Source organism: Sphaerulina musiva (assembly GCF_000320565.1).
Source record: "Sphaerulina musiva SO2202 unplaced genomic scaffold SEPMUscaffold_1, whole genome shotgun sequence".
In the NCBI taxonomy this organism is placed as follows: Eukaryota; Fungi; Ascomycota; class Dothideomycetes; order Mycosphaerellales; family Mycosphaerellaceae; genus Sphaerulina; species Sphaerulina musiva.
This window is the reverse complement of record NW_016017383.1, coordinates 3,890,851-3,910,049: the sequence shown is the minus strand read 5'-3', so window position 1 is coordinate 3,910,049 and position 19,199 is coordinate 3,890,851. Positions and strand designations below refer to the sequence as shown.

Here is a 19,199-nt window from a genome sequence, read left to right as displayed (position 1 = left end):
TGATAATAATAGCGAAGCAATTATATGGCCTCTAGGCCCTCTACAGCACGCCTCGGTACTTTACTTCACATGGTTGTCCTCGTCCATTCCCTTGGGACTACGGTGATATGAGCCAGAATGGACTGAATCGTGGCCTTATCCCTCGTGGAAGTATATCTGACAGGGAGTCTTGTCCATAGAAGGGGGAATCGTTCGTTTAAGCTTTGACTGGACTAGGACTAGTTCTCGCGAACCCGAGGTCCTGCGTAAAGAAGAAAGTGAAGAAAGTCAATAAAGCAGGGCAAATCAGGGCAAAGCAGGGCAAAACCACAGGGTCACCCCACGGAATAAGATTCCGCACATGTGACCAGCCACAGTCACGTGGGACATGAGTCTACACGTGACACTTTCATACACGTGATTGATAGCGGGACTCTGCGGTCTGCCTCCCCACTACCTCCCACAGCTCCTAGGTACATACCTACTACTATAGCCTACAATACCTACTACCTACTGCCCATGTCAGCTATACACTTCTTCATGGGAGTGTCTGTACATACAAGGCATCCACGAGAACCGTAATATCAATCACCGTAGCAGCATGCTCTCCATCCGCTTCCCATCGCTCCCGTCGTGGTCATGGGCCTCTCCATTCTCCAGTGGCATCAACCTGCCCCCGGGCGACGTGCACGACGTCGAAGAACGGGCGGAGAAGCGAGCACGAACGCTCAAGCACCTGATCAAGGCCAACCACATCAACCACAGCATCATCTACAACGAGCTGCGCTTCCATAACCACACGCCTCACATTCTGGGCTCCGCATACATTCTGGGCGCAGACGCCGATCAACTAACACATGTCTTCGAGGAGGAGGGCAAACACCTCGAGTCATGGAAAGACAGCCCCGGCGAGATCGACAAGAGTGACTGGAGGGATTATCTCGGCAAACGAGAGTATGCTTCCTCGGCGGGCGGGGCGGTGCGCAGACACTCCTGACGGCATGGGCTGATGCACGAAGCGCAGGTATCAACGGGCATACATCGACTTCTTCGAGGACCAGCTCGTGCTGCACGGCTACGACTGGCGTGCTCTGTTGGATGAGTTTCTGCTGTCAGGCAAGGAACCCCTGATCAACAACCTCATCTCGGGCCTCGCACACCCTCTGATCCACCTCGGATACGCCTATGAGCTGTCATCGCGAACTGTGGCCATCGAGGCCCTCGGGCTTGCTGCATGCTTCTATAATGAATGGCACGTCTTCCTGGACGATCCCAAGTACACCAAACCGGCGCCGAACCCGACAGACTCGCTCTTTGACCTCTTAGAACGAGTTCGAAAAGATCCCAAGTTCGACAATTTGTCAGATCACCAGGGCAGCGACAACATCGACAAGATCTTGGGCAACGAGCAGCTTGCAGCGGCAGCCTTGGAGTACTGGAACTCGTGGGACCTCAAGGACCCCAAAGCACAATTCGCCCAGTCACAGAAGCTCGCCGTGGCCCTTGTAGTAGCTGCAGATGAGCCGAGCAACGCCAAAGGCTATGACTTCTTTGGTGTACATCTACTGACCAGCAGCCATGCTGTCCGCACTTTGCTCCCGCTTCTACCCAATAAATACCATATTCCGCTTGTGCGCCAGTGGTGGCTCTTCACGCTTCTTGTTTATATTGCTCAGCTGCGGCCCAAAGTCAACATTGACACCATCAAGCTGGTCGATCTCGACGGCCGAGATTGGAAGTTTGTGACCGAGAGAGCCTTGAGAGGCAAATATAACACGGATGCGCACTTCGTCAAAGCACTTCGGTGCATGCACGAGTGCAGCAAGACATGGGGAGATGCCAATCAATTCTATCTCAAGGCTGCTGTCAAGATGGCGGAAGACTTCGATGGCTGGGGCGGCTTTGGCGGCTTTGTAGAATCTGAGGCTGAGGAGCACAACGAGCAGAGCAAACACTACTAGCGGCGGCTCCAAAGTTAGAGCGGCAAAGTGCTCGAGTACAAGGCATAGTAATGTAGATGCGATCAGACTGTCACGGCGTAATGAGACTGATGATACTGTACAACAGGATGCTGAATGAAAAATGAAAGAGCATTGTTAATTCACCTGTGACAAAAAGCTTAACTGCATTGCCGCCCCGGCGCCTTTTCACTGTGAACCCTGTTATGGCCTCACAATGCACACGGCTTCCGCATGCCTATGGCACGCGCCTCGCGGGTTTTGTATGTAGTCAGGTCTCATTTGACAATTGAACTGTTCCAAGTCGTTCTTCATTCACATCCAATCGTTGGACCCACCTGAAGCCTTCAGGATAAATTCTGCGATCACGACTACATTTCCTCTCAGGAACACTAAGTTTCCCCACGTTCTTTACATAAACATCCGGTATAAGCACCACAACCTCGAATCGTCTGCAACATGGCGGACCTCAGCAGCCCCAACCGCATTCCTTTTATCATTCGGCCGGCGATGGTGTCACGGTCTGGGCAACTCGGAGACCTGGTGGCAGGCTCGACGCCTGATGACAAGCAGGCCTCAGGGTATCGTGGTCCGCCGATTGGATATTCGTGCAAGAAGGTGGTGCATGAGGACGACCACGAAGAAATCTTCGGTCGCGAGGGTGGTGCGCGCGGAATCTACAAAGTTAACTGCCTTGCCGGAGGTTGTGCTCGTTGTGCTGGCTACATGGGCAGCATGGTATCCATAACGCAGGTGAGTCATTTCGAAGAAGATTGAAGCAGTCCAGAAGGACCAAACTGACCAGTCCTTTAGCTATCTACACCTCACCCACCACTGCTTGTCCCTCAAGTTGATCCACCCGAACCAGCTCCGCCGCCTAAGCCCGCTATAGTGCCACTCCGAATACGCGCACGCGACCTCAATGCATCTGCGCAGCCATTCATCCACCCAGCGATACCATCCAAACCCACCAAAGCCGAACTCAAAGCCCAGTTAGTCGAACGTCAGGCCAACATAGAGAAGGAACTCGAGGCTCTGCGCGCAAAGGCTGCTCCCCGTGCTTCGCGGTCCTCCATCACTTCTCGCTACAACCACGGCACCGGTGAAGCGTTCGGCCCTCGGACCCTCAACAACAAGAAACCTCCACAGACCACAACAGTGCAACAGCCTCTCGTACATCGACGCCGGCTTGCTTTGCGGTATGGAGAACAAATCACCAAAAACTTTGCGGGAGCTCCTCCTCCTACTCCCGCTAGTACTCCTCCTACTGCTACTACTCCTCTCCTCATCACCAGCACCGCTTTCCAATCTGAGCCGTTGGATTACAATACAGATCACCACCGCCATGGATCATCATCTTCTGCCAACACGAGGACTACTGCTGATCTACAATTCCGACCACCACCACGACGAGTTGGCCAATAAGCCTTCCTCTCTTCCTCCTGGTCATCGTCGGCACTACTACCGCCAACTTCGATGGGGCAGGGTCACTATTTCATTAGGAGTATGAGGATTGTGACGATGATAAGGAGGGGAAATGATGAGGAGGAGGAATGAAGGGAGATAGAAGGGAATGAACGGAATAACGGGAAATGATTGACACAAGGAGGAAAAGCAAGATCAGGAGCAAAATTGAGATTAGGACGAAAAATGAGACCAGGATGAAAAGCGAGAGCAGGAGCGAAATTGAGACCAGGAGAAAAATCGAGCCAAGCGGAATTACGTATATACCTATGATTGTTTGATGAGTTGACTCATTGAATGATTGATTGATTACACGTATGGGTGTCTGTCTCTTTTCTTCTATTTCCGGGAGGAGAAATAGGTGTCTTTTTTCGTCATCTTTTTTTTTCTTGGATTTATTGAGCAGATCCAAGAGTGGAGTGAGTGAGTAGGTAAGTACCCTATGTTTTTCTTTTCTTATCTGCCCTGTATAGCAGTAAAGTCGAGGATGAGTCCGTAATCTGGAGAAGAATATGTTGATTCTCCCGATGGGATTATTTAGAGACTGAAATCTCGTGCTAGGTATATATACACTCTTCTGTTGCTACGATGGCAGCCATTTCGAGGACATGATACTGGCTTGGTGGCTCAAGACTTGATTTCAGTGAACGCGGTCAAGGGCGTGCTGCATGTACAAGGCTATTGTTGCGTGCCTTAAAGAGGATTGGAAGAGGCAGAAGTGAGGTGAAGTAAAAGTGGAGACTCTTGGCGGATCGCGAGATCGCGTCGTTTACCTCACTCTTTGGACGCGACTGTTCCGGCTCGTGTCAACAAACGACATACCCACACCACACACCATCTTCGCCATTTCTTTGGATTGTGAGACGTTTTGGAGCAATGTGCTACGAGGATCACGATATATATTTATCATAGACGACGGGCGTCATGGCCACTCGCACCAAAGGCTTCTTCGAGAAGGATCACGGCAACAAAGTACGCTCCTGGAAACATTCACTTTCGTTGCTTACGACGACACTGATCATGATCACAGCGCCCCAGACATTGGAACAAATCCTCCGCAAACAGAGCGCCCCTCGCTGATGCACCGACGAATATTCCCATAGCCAAACCACCCATTCCGGCCAACTCGCAGGCGAAAAGTAAATTACAGGCATTTTCCTTCGCAGAGGACTCGGCGCAAAAGAAGGAGGACACGGGGAAAGAGAGGAAAGGCAGCGCCAGCGGCGGCGGCGGAGTGTCGGCAGTGACGAGCGGTGAATCTTCTCAAAATGCCTTTCCTTGCACACCCGGCGCGCGATTGCCATTGGAGGACCTGATAGGTGACTGCGACGAGGTCAAGGAAGTGGAAGAAGCGGTGCGCTCGCCGCAAGAACAGATCGGCTGGATACCGAATGGCTCCTCAGAGCTACTGAAACCCAATCGACGCAAAAGGAAACGAGCCAAGAGCTCTTCGCCAATCGGTCCAGCCTCTTCGTCGCAGCCAAACGGTGGCTCTACGCAAAAAGGTCCGCAGTCAGTAGCCCGCACCCCGGCTGCAGATCCGTCCATAGACCTGTGGCAGCGGTATGCCAGCAGCAAGCAGAGCGGCGATCTTCCGAAGCTGCCTGAGATCAGTAACCTGATCTTCCAAGGTTCGCCACGGCCTCTCGAGACACCAGTCAAAGGTGGGGGCTTGCGACGATGGGCCAGCACGGGCAACGACTGGCCAACCAGCAAGTCCAAGCGTCAGCGGACGGGCGGGGATAGGCCGACAACAAGCAGCGTATGGCAGGATCAGACACCCGTTGAATCTGGCGGCAGAAGCAAAGTCGCAACCATGGTACAGAAGCTACAAGAATCCTTGGCTTCGCAAAGACTCGAGCAGGCTCGGAAAGAGACGCCGATCGCGACGACGGCCATGGACCTTCCATCGAGCTCGAGTCCGCTGCCAGAGACGACTGCCAGTGTCACCAAACCGCAGACCACAAGTCCCCTTCGAGCGCGAATGCCAGCTCTTCCACAACCGCGACCGCCAACTCATACCATCCGCCCGACCTTGTCTGGCGGCATTCGCTTCGACACTTCCAAACAGGTAGGTGATCCACTCAATCCAGGGGCATCACCCACATACTCGTTGCAGAGCAAAGCACCCTTGCCTGCGTATAAGCGACCATCCATAGTGCGGCAACCAAGTCAACCCCAGGTGCCACAAGTCGCCAAGCCACCTGTAGCACCCATTGTGGAAGCCGATGAATTCGGAGACGAAGATTTTGACCTGACCGTGGACGACCTTGATGAGCTGTGTTCTCAGCCAGCCCCGAAACTGCCCCAGCAATCACTGTACGATATGCCTCCCCTCCCCAAACCACCAACTTCACGATCCATGCCCATAGATGCTCCAAGGATTACTGCACAGCCTGCTAAGCCGATAATCATCGAGGACGATGACGAATTTGGTGGCGATGGCATTGACGAAGATTCGTTCGCACAAGCGGAATTCAGCGCAACGCAGGCGATGCAGGTCAGTCATCGATACAAGTGATCACGAGTAGGGGTACATAGCTTATGCGTTCCGTAGACTCCATCACGAAAGCACAGTCCTCGAAAAGGTCTTGGCCGCAGTCCGCCAGTATCTCAAACCGGAGCAAGCGCCAACAGCCTGCCCGACCCATATGCACCGAGACTACGACGATTCTTCGTTAAAAAAGTCGTACGTGACGAATACACCAATGACAAAGGTCGTCAATGTGAGGAGATCATAGTTCTTGCCGAGGACGAAAGTGAACGGAAACCAGCAGTCATCACTCTTCGTGGCTCGTGGACCACGACACCTGTATCGCCAGAATCCATTGTGCATGTGGCCCAGGCCAGAAGACAGCCTTTTGCCTCGCAGTACAAATCGCCACCCGGACAGATCGTCATTTCTGATGACGAGCACAGCCCTCTGCTCATCATACATCCAGATCACATGCTTTCAGCAACCACGATCGCAGACTCCTTTGATTGTATCCGTAAAGCAGTTCTGCAGGACCGTATCAAAGCGACAAGTGAAGGAAGCAAGGCCATGGTGTATGGCAGTATTCTCCACGAAATCTTTCAGCAGGCTCTCTCGGCGAATCAATGGAGTGAAAACTTTTTGGCCGACCTTGTTGAAAGGACGATTCAAGGCCATGTTGAAGGTCTCTGGGAGCTTGGCATGACTGACACCAGTCTTGCGGTAGAGGAAGTCAAGGCCAAAATGGGTGAGATCACAGCTTGGGCCAAGATCTTCGTACAACCTGAACCGAGTGCTGCGGCTCAGGTCGATGACAAACACGGCGAGAAAACTCTCATGAGCATTAGCAAGCTGATCGCGATTGAGGAGCACGTATGGTCCCCACAGTATGGATTGAAGGGCAACGTCGACGCCACTGTTCAGGTCACCACCGCGAGCAGACCGGGTGCTCCTGATCTCCGAAATCTCATAGTACCCTTTGAGGTGAAGACCGGTCGGACCACCCATAGCGCAGCACATCGGGCACAGACGGCGCTCTACACTCTGCTGATGTCCGATCGATACGATATTAGTGTGGAGGCTGGTATCCTCTACTATCTGGAAAGCTCGGCCATGTCTCGAATCGCACCGCCTCTCAACGAGATCAGGCAAATGATTCAGCAGCGCAATCGCCTTGCAGCATACATCTTCCGTGCTAGGAATCCCTTGGATAATGAAGACGCAATTGAAGATGGCGCTCCACTTCCCTCTCAGCAGAACACGGATTCGGGTCTACCTTCGATGCTCCGGAATCCGTACAAGTGCGGGAGGTGTTATGCGCAGCAGAGTTGTTTCAACTATCACGCTCTAGTCGAGGGCGGCAATGCAGATTCTGCCGGCATGATTGATGACAACAAGAAGAACCACAGCTCGACTTGGAAAGAAGCTATGGGCCATCTATTGCTGGATGGTAGAGATGCTGCTATTGGCATTGCGACGAGGAAATGGTTCGCGAAATGGGACAGGCTATTGACGTTTGAGGAGGCAGACCAAGCACGCTTCAGAAAAGAGCTTTGGACCATGTCATCCGTGGACCGAGAGGCCGCCGGCCGGTGCTTTGGTCGTCTCCACCTTGTGAAGGACATGACGGCAACGAGCACTGGTAGTCAATTCGATGGCGTAGAGGGCAGCGGAGGCAAGATCAACCGCTTCACTTATACTTTCGCACGGGCACAAGCGTCGCCTGGGGCCTCTTTCATGCAAGGCAGTCAGCTGACACTGGGTGAACCAGTTGTTGTTTCATCAGAACAAGGTCAATGGGCACTTGCAAATGGTTATCTCGTTGGCATCAGCAGATCGGACATCACTGTTGCTGTCGATCGAAAGCTTGGCGAAGCTCGACAGCGGCTGGCGGGCTTCAATGAGAAAGACAACCAGGCTTTTCAAGGCACCATGACTGTCGGCGGTTTGGCCAACGACAACAGTCTCCAGGGTCAGCCGATCCTCTACCGGATTGACAAGGACGAGTTCAGCAACGGTTTGGCGCTGGTGCGTAATAATCTGGTTGCGCTCATGGACAGCAGTCCGATAGTGAACAAGCTTCGGGGCCAAATCGTCTTCAATGCTGCACCCGGGTTTACGCCTACTCCTGCAATGCATGGGCAGTACACAACTACTCAGCTAGGCCAGATGAACGAAGATCAGCAATCAGCAGTCTCTCGGGTACTGGCCGCTGATGACTATGCGCTTATCCTGGGAATGCCAGGAACTGGAAAGACCACCACAATTGCCCATATCATCCGCGCACTCCTTGCAGAAGACAAGTCCATTCTGCTCACCTCCTACACACACACTGCTGTGGACAACATTCTCCTGAAGATCAAAGACGTTGCGCCACCAGACTCAATTTTGCGTCTTGGTATCCCAGCAAAGATCAATGCACAGGTTCAGGAGTTCTGCCAGCTAGCTGCCACGCCTCGAAAGTCCATTGAAGAAGTCGACGCAGCCTATATGGCAACCAAGATTGTTGCAACAACTTGTATGGGCACCAACCATGCAATATTCCACCGACGATCATTCGACGTGTGCATTGTCGACGAAGCTTCACAAATCACGTTGCCTACTATCCTTGGGCCTCTTCTTCATGCCAGGAAGTTCGTGCTGGTGGGCGATCACTTTCAACTTCCGCCTCTCGTGCAGAATAGGAGGGCACTTGAGGGAGGACTGGACGTATCGCTTTTCCGTCAACTAAGCGAAGGTCATCCTGCTGCCGTCGCCGAGCTAGGTAGACAGTATCGCATGTGCGAAGAGATCATGTCGCTGTCGAATGAGCTAATATACCACGGCAAGCTGCGCTGTGGCACTGAATCTGTGGCTCAACGGACGCTGCATTTGACAAACACTATGGGGCTTGAAACATATCATACGCAACGTTCAGCGTGCTCGGCCATTAACGGTGCATGCTGGCTGTCTCGTGCCACCAATGCAGAGAACAAAGTCGTCTTTGCGAACACGGACCCGCTCAGCAAGAGCGCACTCGAGACTCTTTCGGGGGGCGGGAAGATTACGAACCTGCTAGAAGCCACCTTGTCAGCACAACTCGTACTTGGCTTCATCGCTCTCGGCGTACCCGCCCCAGAGATAGGCGTCATCACGCTCTACCGCTCCCAACTCGCCCTAATGCGCCAGCTCTTCCGTCGCGCAGGTATTCCTGCTGCTGTCGAGATTGACTCTGCAGACCGTTTCCAAGGCCGAGACAAGGAAGTCGTTATTCTCAGCATGGTTCGCTCCAACGAAAATGGAATTGTGGGCGACTTGCTCAGAGATTGGAGGCGAGTCAACGTGGCTCTCACACGTGCCAGGAGCAAGCTTGTGGTTCTTGGAAGTAGACGAACCTTGAAGCATAATGAATTATTGGATCAAATGACCACGATTATGGATAAAAGAGGTTGGATGATGGACTTGCCTGTTGGAGCGGACAATTCGCACGAGTTCGACTTTAGTACGCAGGTTGCGGCAAGTCTGATAGACGAAAGTCCTGGGAAGAAGGAGAAAAAGAAGAAGGAGAAGTCATCTCCGAAGAAAAGAAGCCCTGTCAAAACATCTGGCAGTCAGAAAGCTAGTCCCAAGAAGAGAGTCGTTTTGGAAAGTAGCTGGAATGCCGGCAACAGATCTCCGAGTAAGCCGATGGGTGTCATGAAGAAGGCTCCCAAGGTGATCAAGGGGCATCGGATGGGCATGGGAGGGAAAAGTGCCCAGAAGCTGAGAGAAGATGTCAGCATGGAGATTTGGGAGGACTTGACAGGAGGGGAATTTTGATCCTCTTTATCTCTTTGGATAGCGAAGTCGTGGGAAAGTTGCTTTTCAGCAGAGAAGCGCGCTCGATTCCTCGTTTGTGATGAAAATGGGCTCTCTGTTTGTTTGGATCATGAAAGTGGTAAGAAATTTTCATCGGGTCATTGGACCACACGGGAGGTAGGTACTGTGTGTATATCAGGCGCTACCAAGGACAGACCTGGCTCGCTCTCCCTTCCTCCCTCTTTCACTCTTCTTATTCTTTCCCCTCGCCCCCATTCATGTCCCACTCCCCACTTCCTCATCTCCCGCCGACTCTGGTGCTCTATGACCGGCTTGATACCAAGTCCAAATATTCAAACCAATCTTCTGACCTTCGAGAACCGGCATTCCCGCATGAATCGTCTCTTTGTAACCTCGTCCTTGCTCGTCGAAATTCATCCAAAATACTGCACTTCCTTTTCTCGGTTTGAACGTGACTCCACCACCATCTTCCTTTTGACCTTTTCCCTCATTCTGATGATGATGATCATCATCATCATCATAACACTCAACAAATTCACACCACATCTCTCCACCATTCCCCTTTCCACTCGGCCCACTCAACCTCGGAAATCTCGTCCCACCCCCTCTCAACCCCTCCCCAGAAGAAAGATACACCATAAAACTACTCACGCGCCTCGAATGCTTCGACGATGAAGCCCAATCATAATGTAAACGATAATGACCCGAAACATTATATCTTTGCGTCCACAGTCTTTCGATGAAGGTATCTCGAGGCCAGCCTTGGAAGGCTAGAGCACGTTGTTCGATACATTGCACGAGGCGGGAGCGCGGGATGGAGGCTTTTTCGGATTTGCGAATTTTGGGGTCGGTGGTTTCGAGGCCTGCGTTGAAGATTGTTGAGGGGGTCCAGTTGTTTGTGCTGTGGTGTGGGATGGAATCGATAAATATCAGACGTGTTTAACATGTGAGAAGTTGGGGATGGATGAGATCATAATCATACCTACCTCAATGCAATCAAATGTTCGACTTCTTCTGCGCTGAGAAAGTCTTCAATGTAGATGACTAATGGACTCGTGGAGAAGATGTGGGTGGTGTAGTCGTGTTTGGGACAGGTCAAATTCTTGGATGGGTAGACGAGATGTTCGATCTTGACTTTTTTGTCGGAATTGGAGAAAAGACCAGAAGTTGCCGAATCGGAATTGGAATTGTCGTGTGAGGAAGAAGAAGAAGAAGAAGAAGAAGAAGGAGAAGAAGATGATGATGATAATCCAGGAGCTCCGACAAGGATATATATGACCATCGAGATGATGGCCATCTCGAGAGCGGTGCGGTAGATTCTTGATTCGTTGGCCATTTTTGCTGGTTTGAGTTTGACTATTTCTTCAGCGCCGCTTCTGCAATGTTGACTCTTCTGTACCACAATCGAAGCTATTGTAATGATTGGTGCTGGGTTTCATTATAATTTAGAATAATCATTATGTATCATTGATATAGATGTAGCAAAGCGGGAGTGACGAGTCGCGTTGTGTCTCCACTTTCGGATCGGGGAAATAGATCATCCGGGGAAATCCATTCACTTGGTTCGGACAGGTACGGGGGCAAATATTGATCAGATGAGAAAGAGAAAAGTATAACTGGGTAGTATTCTACAGTCGCATTTGTGCTGCGCTGGCTGTACAATAGTATACATCTGTAGATGTTGATATGAGGAGGAGGAGGAGGAGGAGGCTTTGCTGCCCTTCTCTGACAGTTTCTCCCATAGTACATATAGTCGTATCACCACACCCTGCACAAGGGTTGCCCTCCAATCTTCCTCTCCACGCACTCTCTCGCCTCCATCAGCCCTCGGTCGGTACTGACAGCCATGATTTCGCCCACTCTGGTCAATGGCTTCACCTCGCCGGCCTGGTGTCCCCGCACAATCCTCCCGAGATCCCTGCTATCCAGCCAGACTCGTTTCGTCGGCTTCGATATCATTTGTGCTTTGGTGATGACCGGTTTACTCTCGTAGTACTTCAGACCCAGCCATAATCTTCTGGACGCGCGGTTCTCTTGCGTCACGAGTCCCTCCGTCTCCATGAGAGATGGATCTTGAAAGTCTTCGACGGGTAGTGTGACGGACTGCTTCGATACCGGCAAGCCCATGGCCTCGATGGTGATTCCGTTGAGATTGATCTCACGCTCGGTCATGTATGAGTTCTTTCCCGCAAGCGAGGTGAGCGTGTCCAGATCGAAGCGCGTGGTTTCCAGCTCGTGCAATGGAACGTTGCCGTATTTTCGATAAATTTCCAGTTCTGCCGGGGACCGACCAGCAAGCACGTCTCTCATCGCAATTTCTCGCCGTCGCTCTGGCGTATCACCCAGCTTCTCTTCCAACTGCGCGATCCTCCTGTTGGCCTCTGCGGTGCTGTGGAGTCGGTCACTCTCATAGCTTTGCCGCCGGAACTCTTCGTCTCGCTCTTCCACCAAGGCATCGACCTGCGCTCGTAGGTCGCTGAGGAAGCGCGGTATCTGCCTAGCCCATCCTAGACGTTCCAGATCCTCCAGCGTCCTTCTCCCATGCCGTTGTGCGAATTCGATGGCTTCCGGGGGGAATCCCAGAGATTGCAACTGCGGTGATGTCAGGCGCTTTCTCACGACCAAAGCCAGGGCGGCCTCGGGGCTATATCGATCTCTCCCGGCAGCGCCATGGGGGTAGTTGGTGAGGTGGTGGTTGTCTCGCGGGCCTTGGCCGAATACCGAAGCAGGCGGCGATGGCCCCCCGAGCTTGAGCTGCGAGATGAAGCCTTGTTTCTGGAGGAGCAGGGCTAAGGAGAGGTGTAGCTTCGTGTATGGGATCGAAGTCAGGCCCAGGCGTGCGAGGGAGGCGTTTTGCAGGTGTGAGCAGATGTGTGAGAGCTGCACCAGAGACATGGTCTCTGTCTTTTTCTTCTCTTTCTCTTTCCCTTCCCTTCCCTTCCCGTTCCCTCGCGTCCCTTTGATACCGCAACGGACTTCCTGGTGATGGCGATGGTGATGTTGATGGTGATGATGCTCTCTCACTCCCGTATCACTTTATTCTCATGCGCGTGTCGATGTTACTTTCTGAGCACTAGTGTCGGGAATGCCATGCGGGCGAGCAAGGCTTGGCGAGCATGTGCCGATCAGCGCTGAGCGCAGCGCTTACAACACCAATAATATCACGGCACTGTTCCTCCACGAAACGGACGGCAGCACTGCCTCGCATAGGCAACAGGACGCAACCATGGCAGCCTCCAGTCCTGATCTCTTCACTTGCAACACCGCCGCCATCCATCCACGACTTCATCGCCTTGACCGACGCCGGACGAGCATACCTCGCTCTCGTCGACCTGCTGTAGGAAGGGATCACGGGGAGAGGCTGCTACTGCGACGGTGAATGCATACAGAGCAGTACAGTAGTAGAGCAGAGCAGAGCAGCACAGAATAGAAGAGAAGCATCACGGGAAACAGTACAGTAGCATTGTCCAAGACAGAATGCCCGCTGCTCCAGGAGATCAGCTTCTTACGACACTGTGAGTAAGAGTTGGTGGGACCAGCGGCGACGACGACGACGACGAGTGTCAGCCAGGAGCTGCTTTGCTTCTCTTCTGACTGTAGTGTGCTAGCTTCGCGGACGTCCACTATCACTTCAACGACCCGTCGGCAAAGCCTGCACACCATCGATTCGCCAAAGGCAGCTATGTCTATCTCTACTGCAACAACACGTCCGGCTCCCACGCCAAACTAGAAATTGCCAATCACGCCGGCACTGCCGACCAGGACGCGTTCCATGGCTATCTGAACGCCGCCGCTGAGCTGAGATATAATCACTTACAGCCGGCATTGCTGTCGTTCGTGCTGGACGCACAGGCGGTGCAAGACCACCAGACTTGGCATCTCCCCAACTATGATCTCAAGAACGAGCAGAAATATCTGTACAAGATTCATACCTTGGATGTATACTTGTGGACAGAGAAAGACGCCGCAACCTTTCTCAATCATCTCAAAACTCTTATGCCTCCCGATCGTTTGCTCATCAAAAATGCCCCGGCCACTCAGACTCTGCCCGAGCATCGAGACTCGATGAGTCCTGTTGTGCAGCAGCTGGAGAGAACCGCCATAGTCAGCAATTTCCCACCCCGGACCACAAGCGTGCTATCTGCGCACTCAACGCCAGGCCCGCCAACGCCTCAGTCTAGTGTGGCCTCGCCCCAGACAGCGCCCGCTGCTTACAATCCTGCTGCCCCCGCACCACCTGAACCCGTCACATATCGCGAAAAGACGCCTCCGCCTCCCGACGATGGATCATCTGGAACGGGCCTGCAAGCAGCGGCAAGCTACGACCATCTGCCTCCGCAGACTCAGTACGCTGCCACTTCAGGCATATATCATGGCTCTGCTCAAACGACTCCGCACGCAGCATACTTTGCTGGCCCTCCCCAGCAGCTGCAAACTAGTTTCCCAGGTCCGCCATCCGGTGCACCCGCGCCAGAAGTCCAGCAGCCACCACCTCATCTAGGCAGTGTTCCACCTCCACCATCACAATCACCCCCTGTGCAAGCGCGTGCCCCGTCATTTGGACCAATGGCAGCTAGCACGATTGGACCTGCTTCACCACCGCCCCATCAAGCCTCCTTCCGACAGTCCTCATTTGGACCACCCGGCACCCACCATGCCACTACCTACAACCCCGCGTCACAATATGCCAACTATCCTCAGGCATCTCCCGCTTTCAGCCAGCAACCACCCACACCTTCCGCACCTCCCGCATACGCCACTCATACACCCATTCAATCTCCAGGGATGCCACCTCCCCCGGCAGCTCCAGTGCAACTGCAACAGCAGGCCCCAATCGGCGGCTACAGCGACTTTTCATACTCTGCCGCTCAACAAGTGGCAGCTGGACAGCACAATCAATATGGCGCGTATACCGGTGATTTGCATTCACAAGCCTACCGGCCTACAGAGGCCGAATTTTCAGCGCACACCGGGCCTCCGAAGATGCAGAGGGCTCAAACCAGTCAGGATGGTACTATACAAAGCAAGAATAGCAGATTGCAAGAAGGCGTTGGGAAGATGGAAGGCAAATTCGGCAAATTCTTCAACAAGCTCGATAAGTTGTACTAGACGGTTGGAAAACTAAACCAGCCGAGTAATTAAATTCTACGTCGTGTCTTGTCTGAATTAAAATCTCATGTTCCATCTCTTTTCTTGTCTTTTGCTCTGCCTTGCAACCTCCATTCATGCAACCACGTTGGGCATGTCGGTCCCCTCGCTGAACGTAATCGTAGCATCTTTCATCCTAGTAGTAATCAGCATCGTTATATTCTTCGGAAAAAAAGGGGGCGCCGGGGGGGGGGAGTCACAAAGAAACCGAAAGAAAAAGGAAAAACATACCTAATCCCAACATTCACCCTCGGTAATCCGGGCCAAAAATTCTCATACCACTCATCCCCGACGGCATTCACCTCTCCAGGACTTCCCTCGCCATCAGTCCCCGACTGATCCAAATCCACCGTTCCCAAATTCGCCTGCGTGGTAAATTGTCCTGGAACGACAGATTTCCACGTCGGACCTCCAAATCCCAAAGCACTGAAGGCGTCGTTGCCATAAGGCACAGGGGGTTGTTTGAGGGTTGCGTCGATTCCGAGAAGAGAGTAGAGGTCTGTTGTGAAGGGGATGGAAGGGTTGAGGTTGAGGCCGTTGCTGGTGAGGGTGGTGAGGAGGGAGGGAAGGATGCCGTTGGTGCTGCTGGAGCTGCCGCCAGAGGAGAGGAGGGAGGTGACGCTGGAGAGGGTGTCGTTGAGGAGGTTTTCCGGGAGGAGAGGGGCGAAAGTCATCTGGAAAAAAGGTTTTTCTGACGCAAAGGCTTCGGCTTCGGAGTTGGGGATGGTGGTGTCAAAGGGATAGACTTTGACGGTTGTGGAGCCATCTGCTTCGTAGGTCCAGTCGAAGCGGGCGAGATGTTTGGGGATGTTCCAGTCTTTTTGAAAAAGAAGTTCACTTGGTCAGAATTTTGTTTTTGTTTTCTTCCCTCCGTGAATATCGCAGAGTTTGTGAATAAATTCTTTTTCCGGAAAAGGAAGGAACACCAGAGGGGAGAAAAAAGAGGGAAAACTTACTAACACGCCCGTTCCAGCACGTATACTTTTGACTGACATAGATCCTACTCACTCTCACCCCTTCCTCCTTCTCCCCCTCATTCTCATACTCAAAAAACCCCGGAATGATGAGCAGTTCATCGTACGGACCGACAGGACTTTCCGTATACCGTAACACCTGAATCATGCCAATCTTGCCCACGTATTCTCCCGCGATCGAAGCTTGATATTTCCGTTCCAGCGGCGGGAAGGCTTTGACGGGGAGATCTTCAGGTGAGGCACCGAGGAGAGGCAGGCCGAGGCCGGGTAGGAGGAAAATCCCGTAAATGTCTCCTTTGAGTGTCCATGGTGCGGGAGCGGGTTCGATGGGCTCAGTGGATTCGTTGGTGCAGTTGGTGCATGCTTTCGTCAAAGTGGGAGTCGCCGCCAGGGTGGCGATGATGCCTGTGAATGCTGCGCGAAACAGCCGCATGATGATGGTGGATCGATGAAGTCGTTTGGATCCCCAGAACGAGGTTCGAAACAGAGCGGTGGTAATATCAGGCGCTGTGGTCGTTTTTGTTTTCCCTGTACGATACGAGTCGAACAGCTGGAAATGCTAGTTTGTATGCGATGGAAAAGCGAGCGGCCGACATTATGGCGTCGACTAGCTTGCGAGTGTCGAAGATGGTCATTGGTAGGATCGATCGCTAAAAACGGGGAGATCCTAACGCTACAGTATAAGCATGACAGACTTACCACGCTCGGTAGCCTCCGATGCGCACGAGGTGTCCCCTCCCCGGCCTTGCTTCTCCAGAGTCATGGCAAAACATCGGCTCGCCAGGTCTCCTATTTCATTCCATATTCCCAGACTCCCAGTGTCCACTGTTCTGGCAAAGGCTCCGATACGTCACGAACGGGAATGTTCAAGGGCGATCTGAAAATCTCCTCATTTGCCAGGCCGTCCTACCTCCTATCTCGAGAGAGTGGCCAAGACCAGAAAATTGGGGGAGCTCGCTTCCGCAAATGCTTCCAAGACACAGGAGCGTAATAGCAACGTCACCTTGGGTATATGGAATGCTCTGAGCTCTCCTCGATTCTGCCTCTACGAGGATCACGCAATCTCCGTGATGTTCCACTTTGCCACATTATTTTTTCAACAAGCTTGAAGGTCACCTACTCAGAAGTCTCATTCCTTACCCAAATGAGTTCATCGCTTAGGTAGGTGAAGCATAGAAAGTGCTACCCAGAACGCTCGATCGATGTCCAGTGCTTTCAGGGATGCAAACACCACTACTGGCCCCAATGGGCAGAGCAGGCGGCTTTTCGGGCTTCGTTCCGGGACAGCATCGAATCAATCTTGTAGAAGGTTCGACAGTCTGCCGCGTCGTAGACGAACTGCAAGGGAATTACATGGTCGTCTCCGCATCGTATGTTGTTTCGCAGATGGAGATGACCAGATCGTGTGCCATCTGCTTCAATGTTGCGGATCATAGCCTGCGTGAGCAATGTTCTCATTGCTGTATTAATTCTCCAACATATGTCATTTCGCGGATTCGGCAAGATCGTACGCTCCTCAATGCAGGCGGCGTTGGAATCTGACTAAGCCAGAACCTGCGATTCGCTTGATGCCGCCAACTCCCCCTCTTGCCTGGGTTTTCATAATCTTGAACGAGAAGAACACTCTCAGCCTCAAACACTCGAGGACTTATGTGTGTGATGTTGCTGTAGTTGCTAGATTCCCGACTGAGTTCGCGAGAGTGACTTGCATTTGTCCATTTTATGCTCTTGGGAGCTGCGATAGTCTTGCGATAATGTGAATGTAGGTAGTGATCATCGCGAATCACCATTTCTCCACCGCGCGTTTCCATTGCCTCAAGGGGCATCCAATGCTACATCAGTCAGTGGCAAGGCGATGGTCAATGGGAAGAGGGGGCCGTGTCGCACTTTTTTCGATTTTGTTCTGTTGCACACAACTGATGTTCATACTGCATCAACAACATCTATAGCCGCCTCAAAATGTCATTCAGCACCTCTTCCGTCTTCGCACTTCCTCCCATATCCGGACTGAGTAGTTTGCCATCGGCAAGGTTCCCATCGACGGCCTGGTAGATCTTCGCAGCGGCCTCTTCCTCGTTCAAAAACTCCAGCATCAGCGCCACACTTCGGAGGGTAGCAATCGGGTTTGCGATGCCTTTGCCTTGAATATCTGGGGCAGATCCGTGGCACGGCTCGCCAATGGCAAACCCATCTCCCACGTTTGCGGAAGGCACGAGTCCTAGCGACCCGACAAGGGCGGCGGCGCCGTCAGAGAGGATGTCGCCGTAGAGGTTGGGTGCCACAATGACATCGTAGGTGGAAGGCTCGCGGAAGAGCTTGTAGACCATGGAGTCCACAATCTGCTCGTCAATGGCCACATTCCCCGACACGAATTTGTCCTGCTCCAATGCTTTGCGCGCGGTGCTGCGAAACAGTCCGTCGGTCTGTGATAGCACGTTGGACTTGTGCGTAATGGTCACCATGCTCTTCTGGTTAGCCCCCGAGGCCGTCTTGGAGCGTAGAATTTGACGACGCAGGGCAATCTCTCCCGCCATGGTAGCGATCCTCGATGAGGCATGCTCGGAGATGCGTTTGATGGCCTCGGCGACCTTGCCATTGGGGGTATCATACGTCTTCTCTTCCTTGACATACAGATCTTCGGTGTTCTCGCGGACGATGACGAGATCGATGGGGTCGGGGAAGGCGGCGGTGGGGGTCACGGACTTGACGGGGCGGACGTTGGCGTACAGGTCGAGTCGCTTGCGGAGAGCGACGATGGGAGAGGAGTAGCCTTTGGTGGGCGTGGTGGGAGAGCTGGCGGCGGAGCGGAGGGCGGTCAGCAATAGCGTAGCGTAGCATCGCATAGCATAGCAGCTGCGATATATGGAGATGGGAGGCAGATGGTATTACCTCACGGCACCGAACAGGGCGCCATCGCACTCCTTCTTCAGCGTCTCGACAGTCTGGTCGGGCAGCGCAACGCCGGTCCGCTTGAAGGTGTCGAAGCCGGCATCCAAGTCGACAAAGGAGAATTTGAGGCCGAGTGAGGATGGCAGAGCTTCGAGTAGACGGCGACCAGCTGGAATGACCTCGCGGCCAATGCCGTCGCCGGGAATGAGGCCTGTGAGAGGGTGTGTGTGTCAGTTGTTGGTGTGAACAACAATATGTATGGTATGCACAAGAAATGCATGGAGATGCCCACCTATACGCAGAGTCCTTGCAGCAGCCATGACATGTACCTGACTATTAGTATTGCTAGTAGTATGGAGAACTCACAGGCACCTTCTGAATCTGGAGCTCGGGAAAATTATTGTTATTCACCTGCCAATGCCAACACGCCGATATCGGCATCATACTCTATGTACCTACCTAACAGTCTACACCCAGCACTAGACTTCATCTGGGAGATGAGCCTCCCTCCACCTC

The 19,199-nt window shown here is 52.8% G+C and overlaps 8 protein-coding genes across 8 annotated transcripts; 3 read left to right on the top strand and 5 right to left on the bottom strand.

Annotated features, from left to right (window-relative positions):
- Nucleotides 1–489: 489 nt before the first annotated feature.
- On the top strand, nt 490–2,138 carry SEPMUDRAFT_146581 (uncharacterized protein). Its single transcript, XM_016903746.1, has 2 exons — nt 490–933; nt 1,004–2,138. Exons 1-2 carry the CDS (start codon nt 581–583, stop codon nt 1,938–1,940), a joined length of 1,290 nt encoding a protein of 429 aa, XP_016765725.1. The 5' UTR covers nt 490–580; the 3' UTR covers nt 1,941–2,138.
- Nucleotides 2,139–2,396: 258 nt separating this feature from the next.
- SEPMUDRAFT_113592 (uncharacterized protein) lies at nt 2,397–3,362 on the top strand (the record flags this gene model as incomplete). The annotated part of the gene is made up of 2 exons (XM_016901041.1): nt 2,397–2,690; nt 2,751–3,362. The coding sequence occupies 2 exons, from the start codon at nt 2,397–2,399 to the stop codon at nt 3,360–3,362; spliced, it is 906 nt and encodes a 301-aa protein (XP_016765724.1).
- Nucleotides 3,363–9,927: 6,565 nt separating this feature from the next.
- SEPMUDRAFT_35426 (uncharacterized protein) lies at nt 9,928–11,008 on the bottom strand (the record flags this gene model as incomplete). The annotated part of the gene is made up of 2 exons (XM_016908611.1): nt 9,928–10,573; nt 10,659–11,008. 2 exons carry the CDS (start codon nt 11,006–11,008, stop codon nt 9,928–9,930), a joined length of 996 nt encoding a protein of 331 aa, XP_016765723.1.
- A 284-nt stretch (nt 11,009–11,292) lies between these two features.
- On the bottom strand, nt 11,293–12,694 carry SEPMUDRAFT_146580 (uncharacterized protein). The gene has a single exon (XM_016903745.1). It carries the CDS (start codon nt 12,565–12,567, stop codon nt 11,431–11,433), a length of 1,137 nt encoding a protein of 378 aa, XP_016765722.1. The 5' UTR covers nt 12,568–12,694; the 3' UTR covers nt 11,293–11,430.
- Nucleotides 12,695–12,949: 255 nt separating this feature from the next.
- SEPMUDRAFT_146579 (uncharacterized protein) lies at nt 12,950–16,613 on the bottom strand. Its single transcript, XM_016903744.1, has 3 exons — nt 15,777–16,613; nt 15,052–15,637; nt 12,950–14,956 (listed from the first exon to the last, which is right to left on the bottom strand). Exons 1-3 carry the CDS (start codon nt 16,225–16,227, stop codon nt 14,896–14,898), a joined length of 1,098 nt encoding a protein of 365 aa, XP_016765720.1. The 5' UTR covers nt 16,228–16,613; the 3' UTR covers nt 12,950–14,895.
- Nucleotides 12,950–16,613, top strand: SEPMUDRAFT_122942 (uncharacterized protein). The gene is made up of 4 exons (XM_016901809.1): nt 12,950–13,187; nt 13,281–14,956; nt 15,052–15,637; nt 15,777–16,613. Exons 1-2 carry the CDS (start codon nt 13,150–13,152, stop codon nt 14,779–14,781), a joined length of 1,539 nt encoding a protein of 512 aa, XP_016765721.1. The 5' UTR covers nt 12,950–13,149; the 3' UTR covers nt 14,782–14,956; nt 15,052–15,637; nt 15,777–16,613.
- A 142-nt stretch (nt 16,614–16,755) lies between these two features.
- SEPMUDRAFT_146578 (uncharacterized protein) lies at nt 16,756–17,246 on the bottom strand. Its single transcript, XM_016903743.1, has 2 exons — nt 17,080–17,246; nt 16,756–17,030 (listed from the first exon to the last, which is right to left on the bottom strand). Exons 1-2 carry the CDS (start codon nt 17,226–17,228, stop codon nt 16,952–16,954), a joined length of 228 nt encoding a protein of 75 aa, XP_016765719.1. The 5' UTR covers nt 17,229–17,246; the 3' UTR covers nt 16,756–16,951.
- A 48-nt stretch (nt 17,247–17,294) lies between these two features.
- SEPMUDRAFT_146577 (dehydrogenase, isocitrate/isopropylmalate family protein) lies at nt 17,295–19,049 on the bottom strand. The gene is made up of 4 exons (XM_016903742.1): nt 18,976–19,049; nt 18,684–18,894; nt 17,682–18,587; nt 17,295–17,626 (listed from the first exon to the last, which is right to left on the bottom strand). Exons 1-3 carry the CDS (start codon nt 19,001–19,003, stop codon nt 17,738–17,740), a joined length of 1,089 nt encoding a protein of 362 aa, XP_016765718.1. The 5' UTR covers nt 19,004–19,049; the 3' UTR covers nt 17,295–17,626; nt 17,682–17,737.
- Between the last annotated feature and the right edge of the window lie 150 nt (nt 19,050–19,199).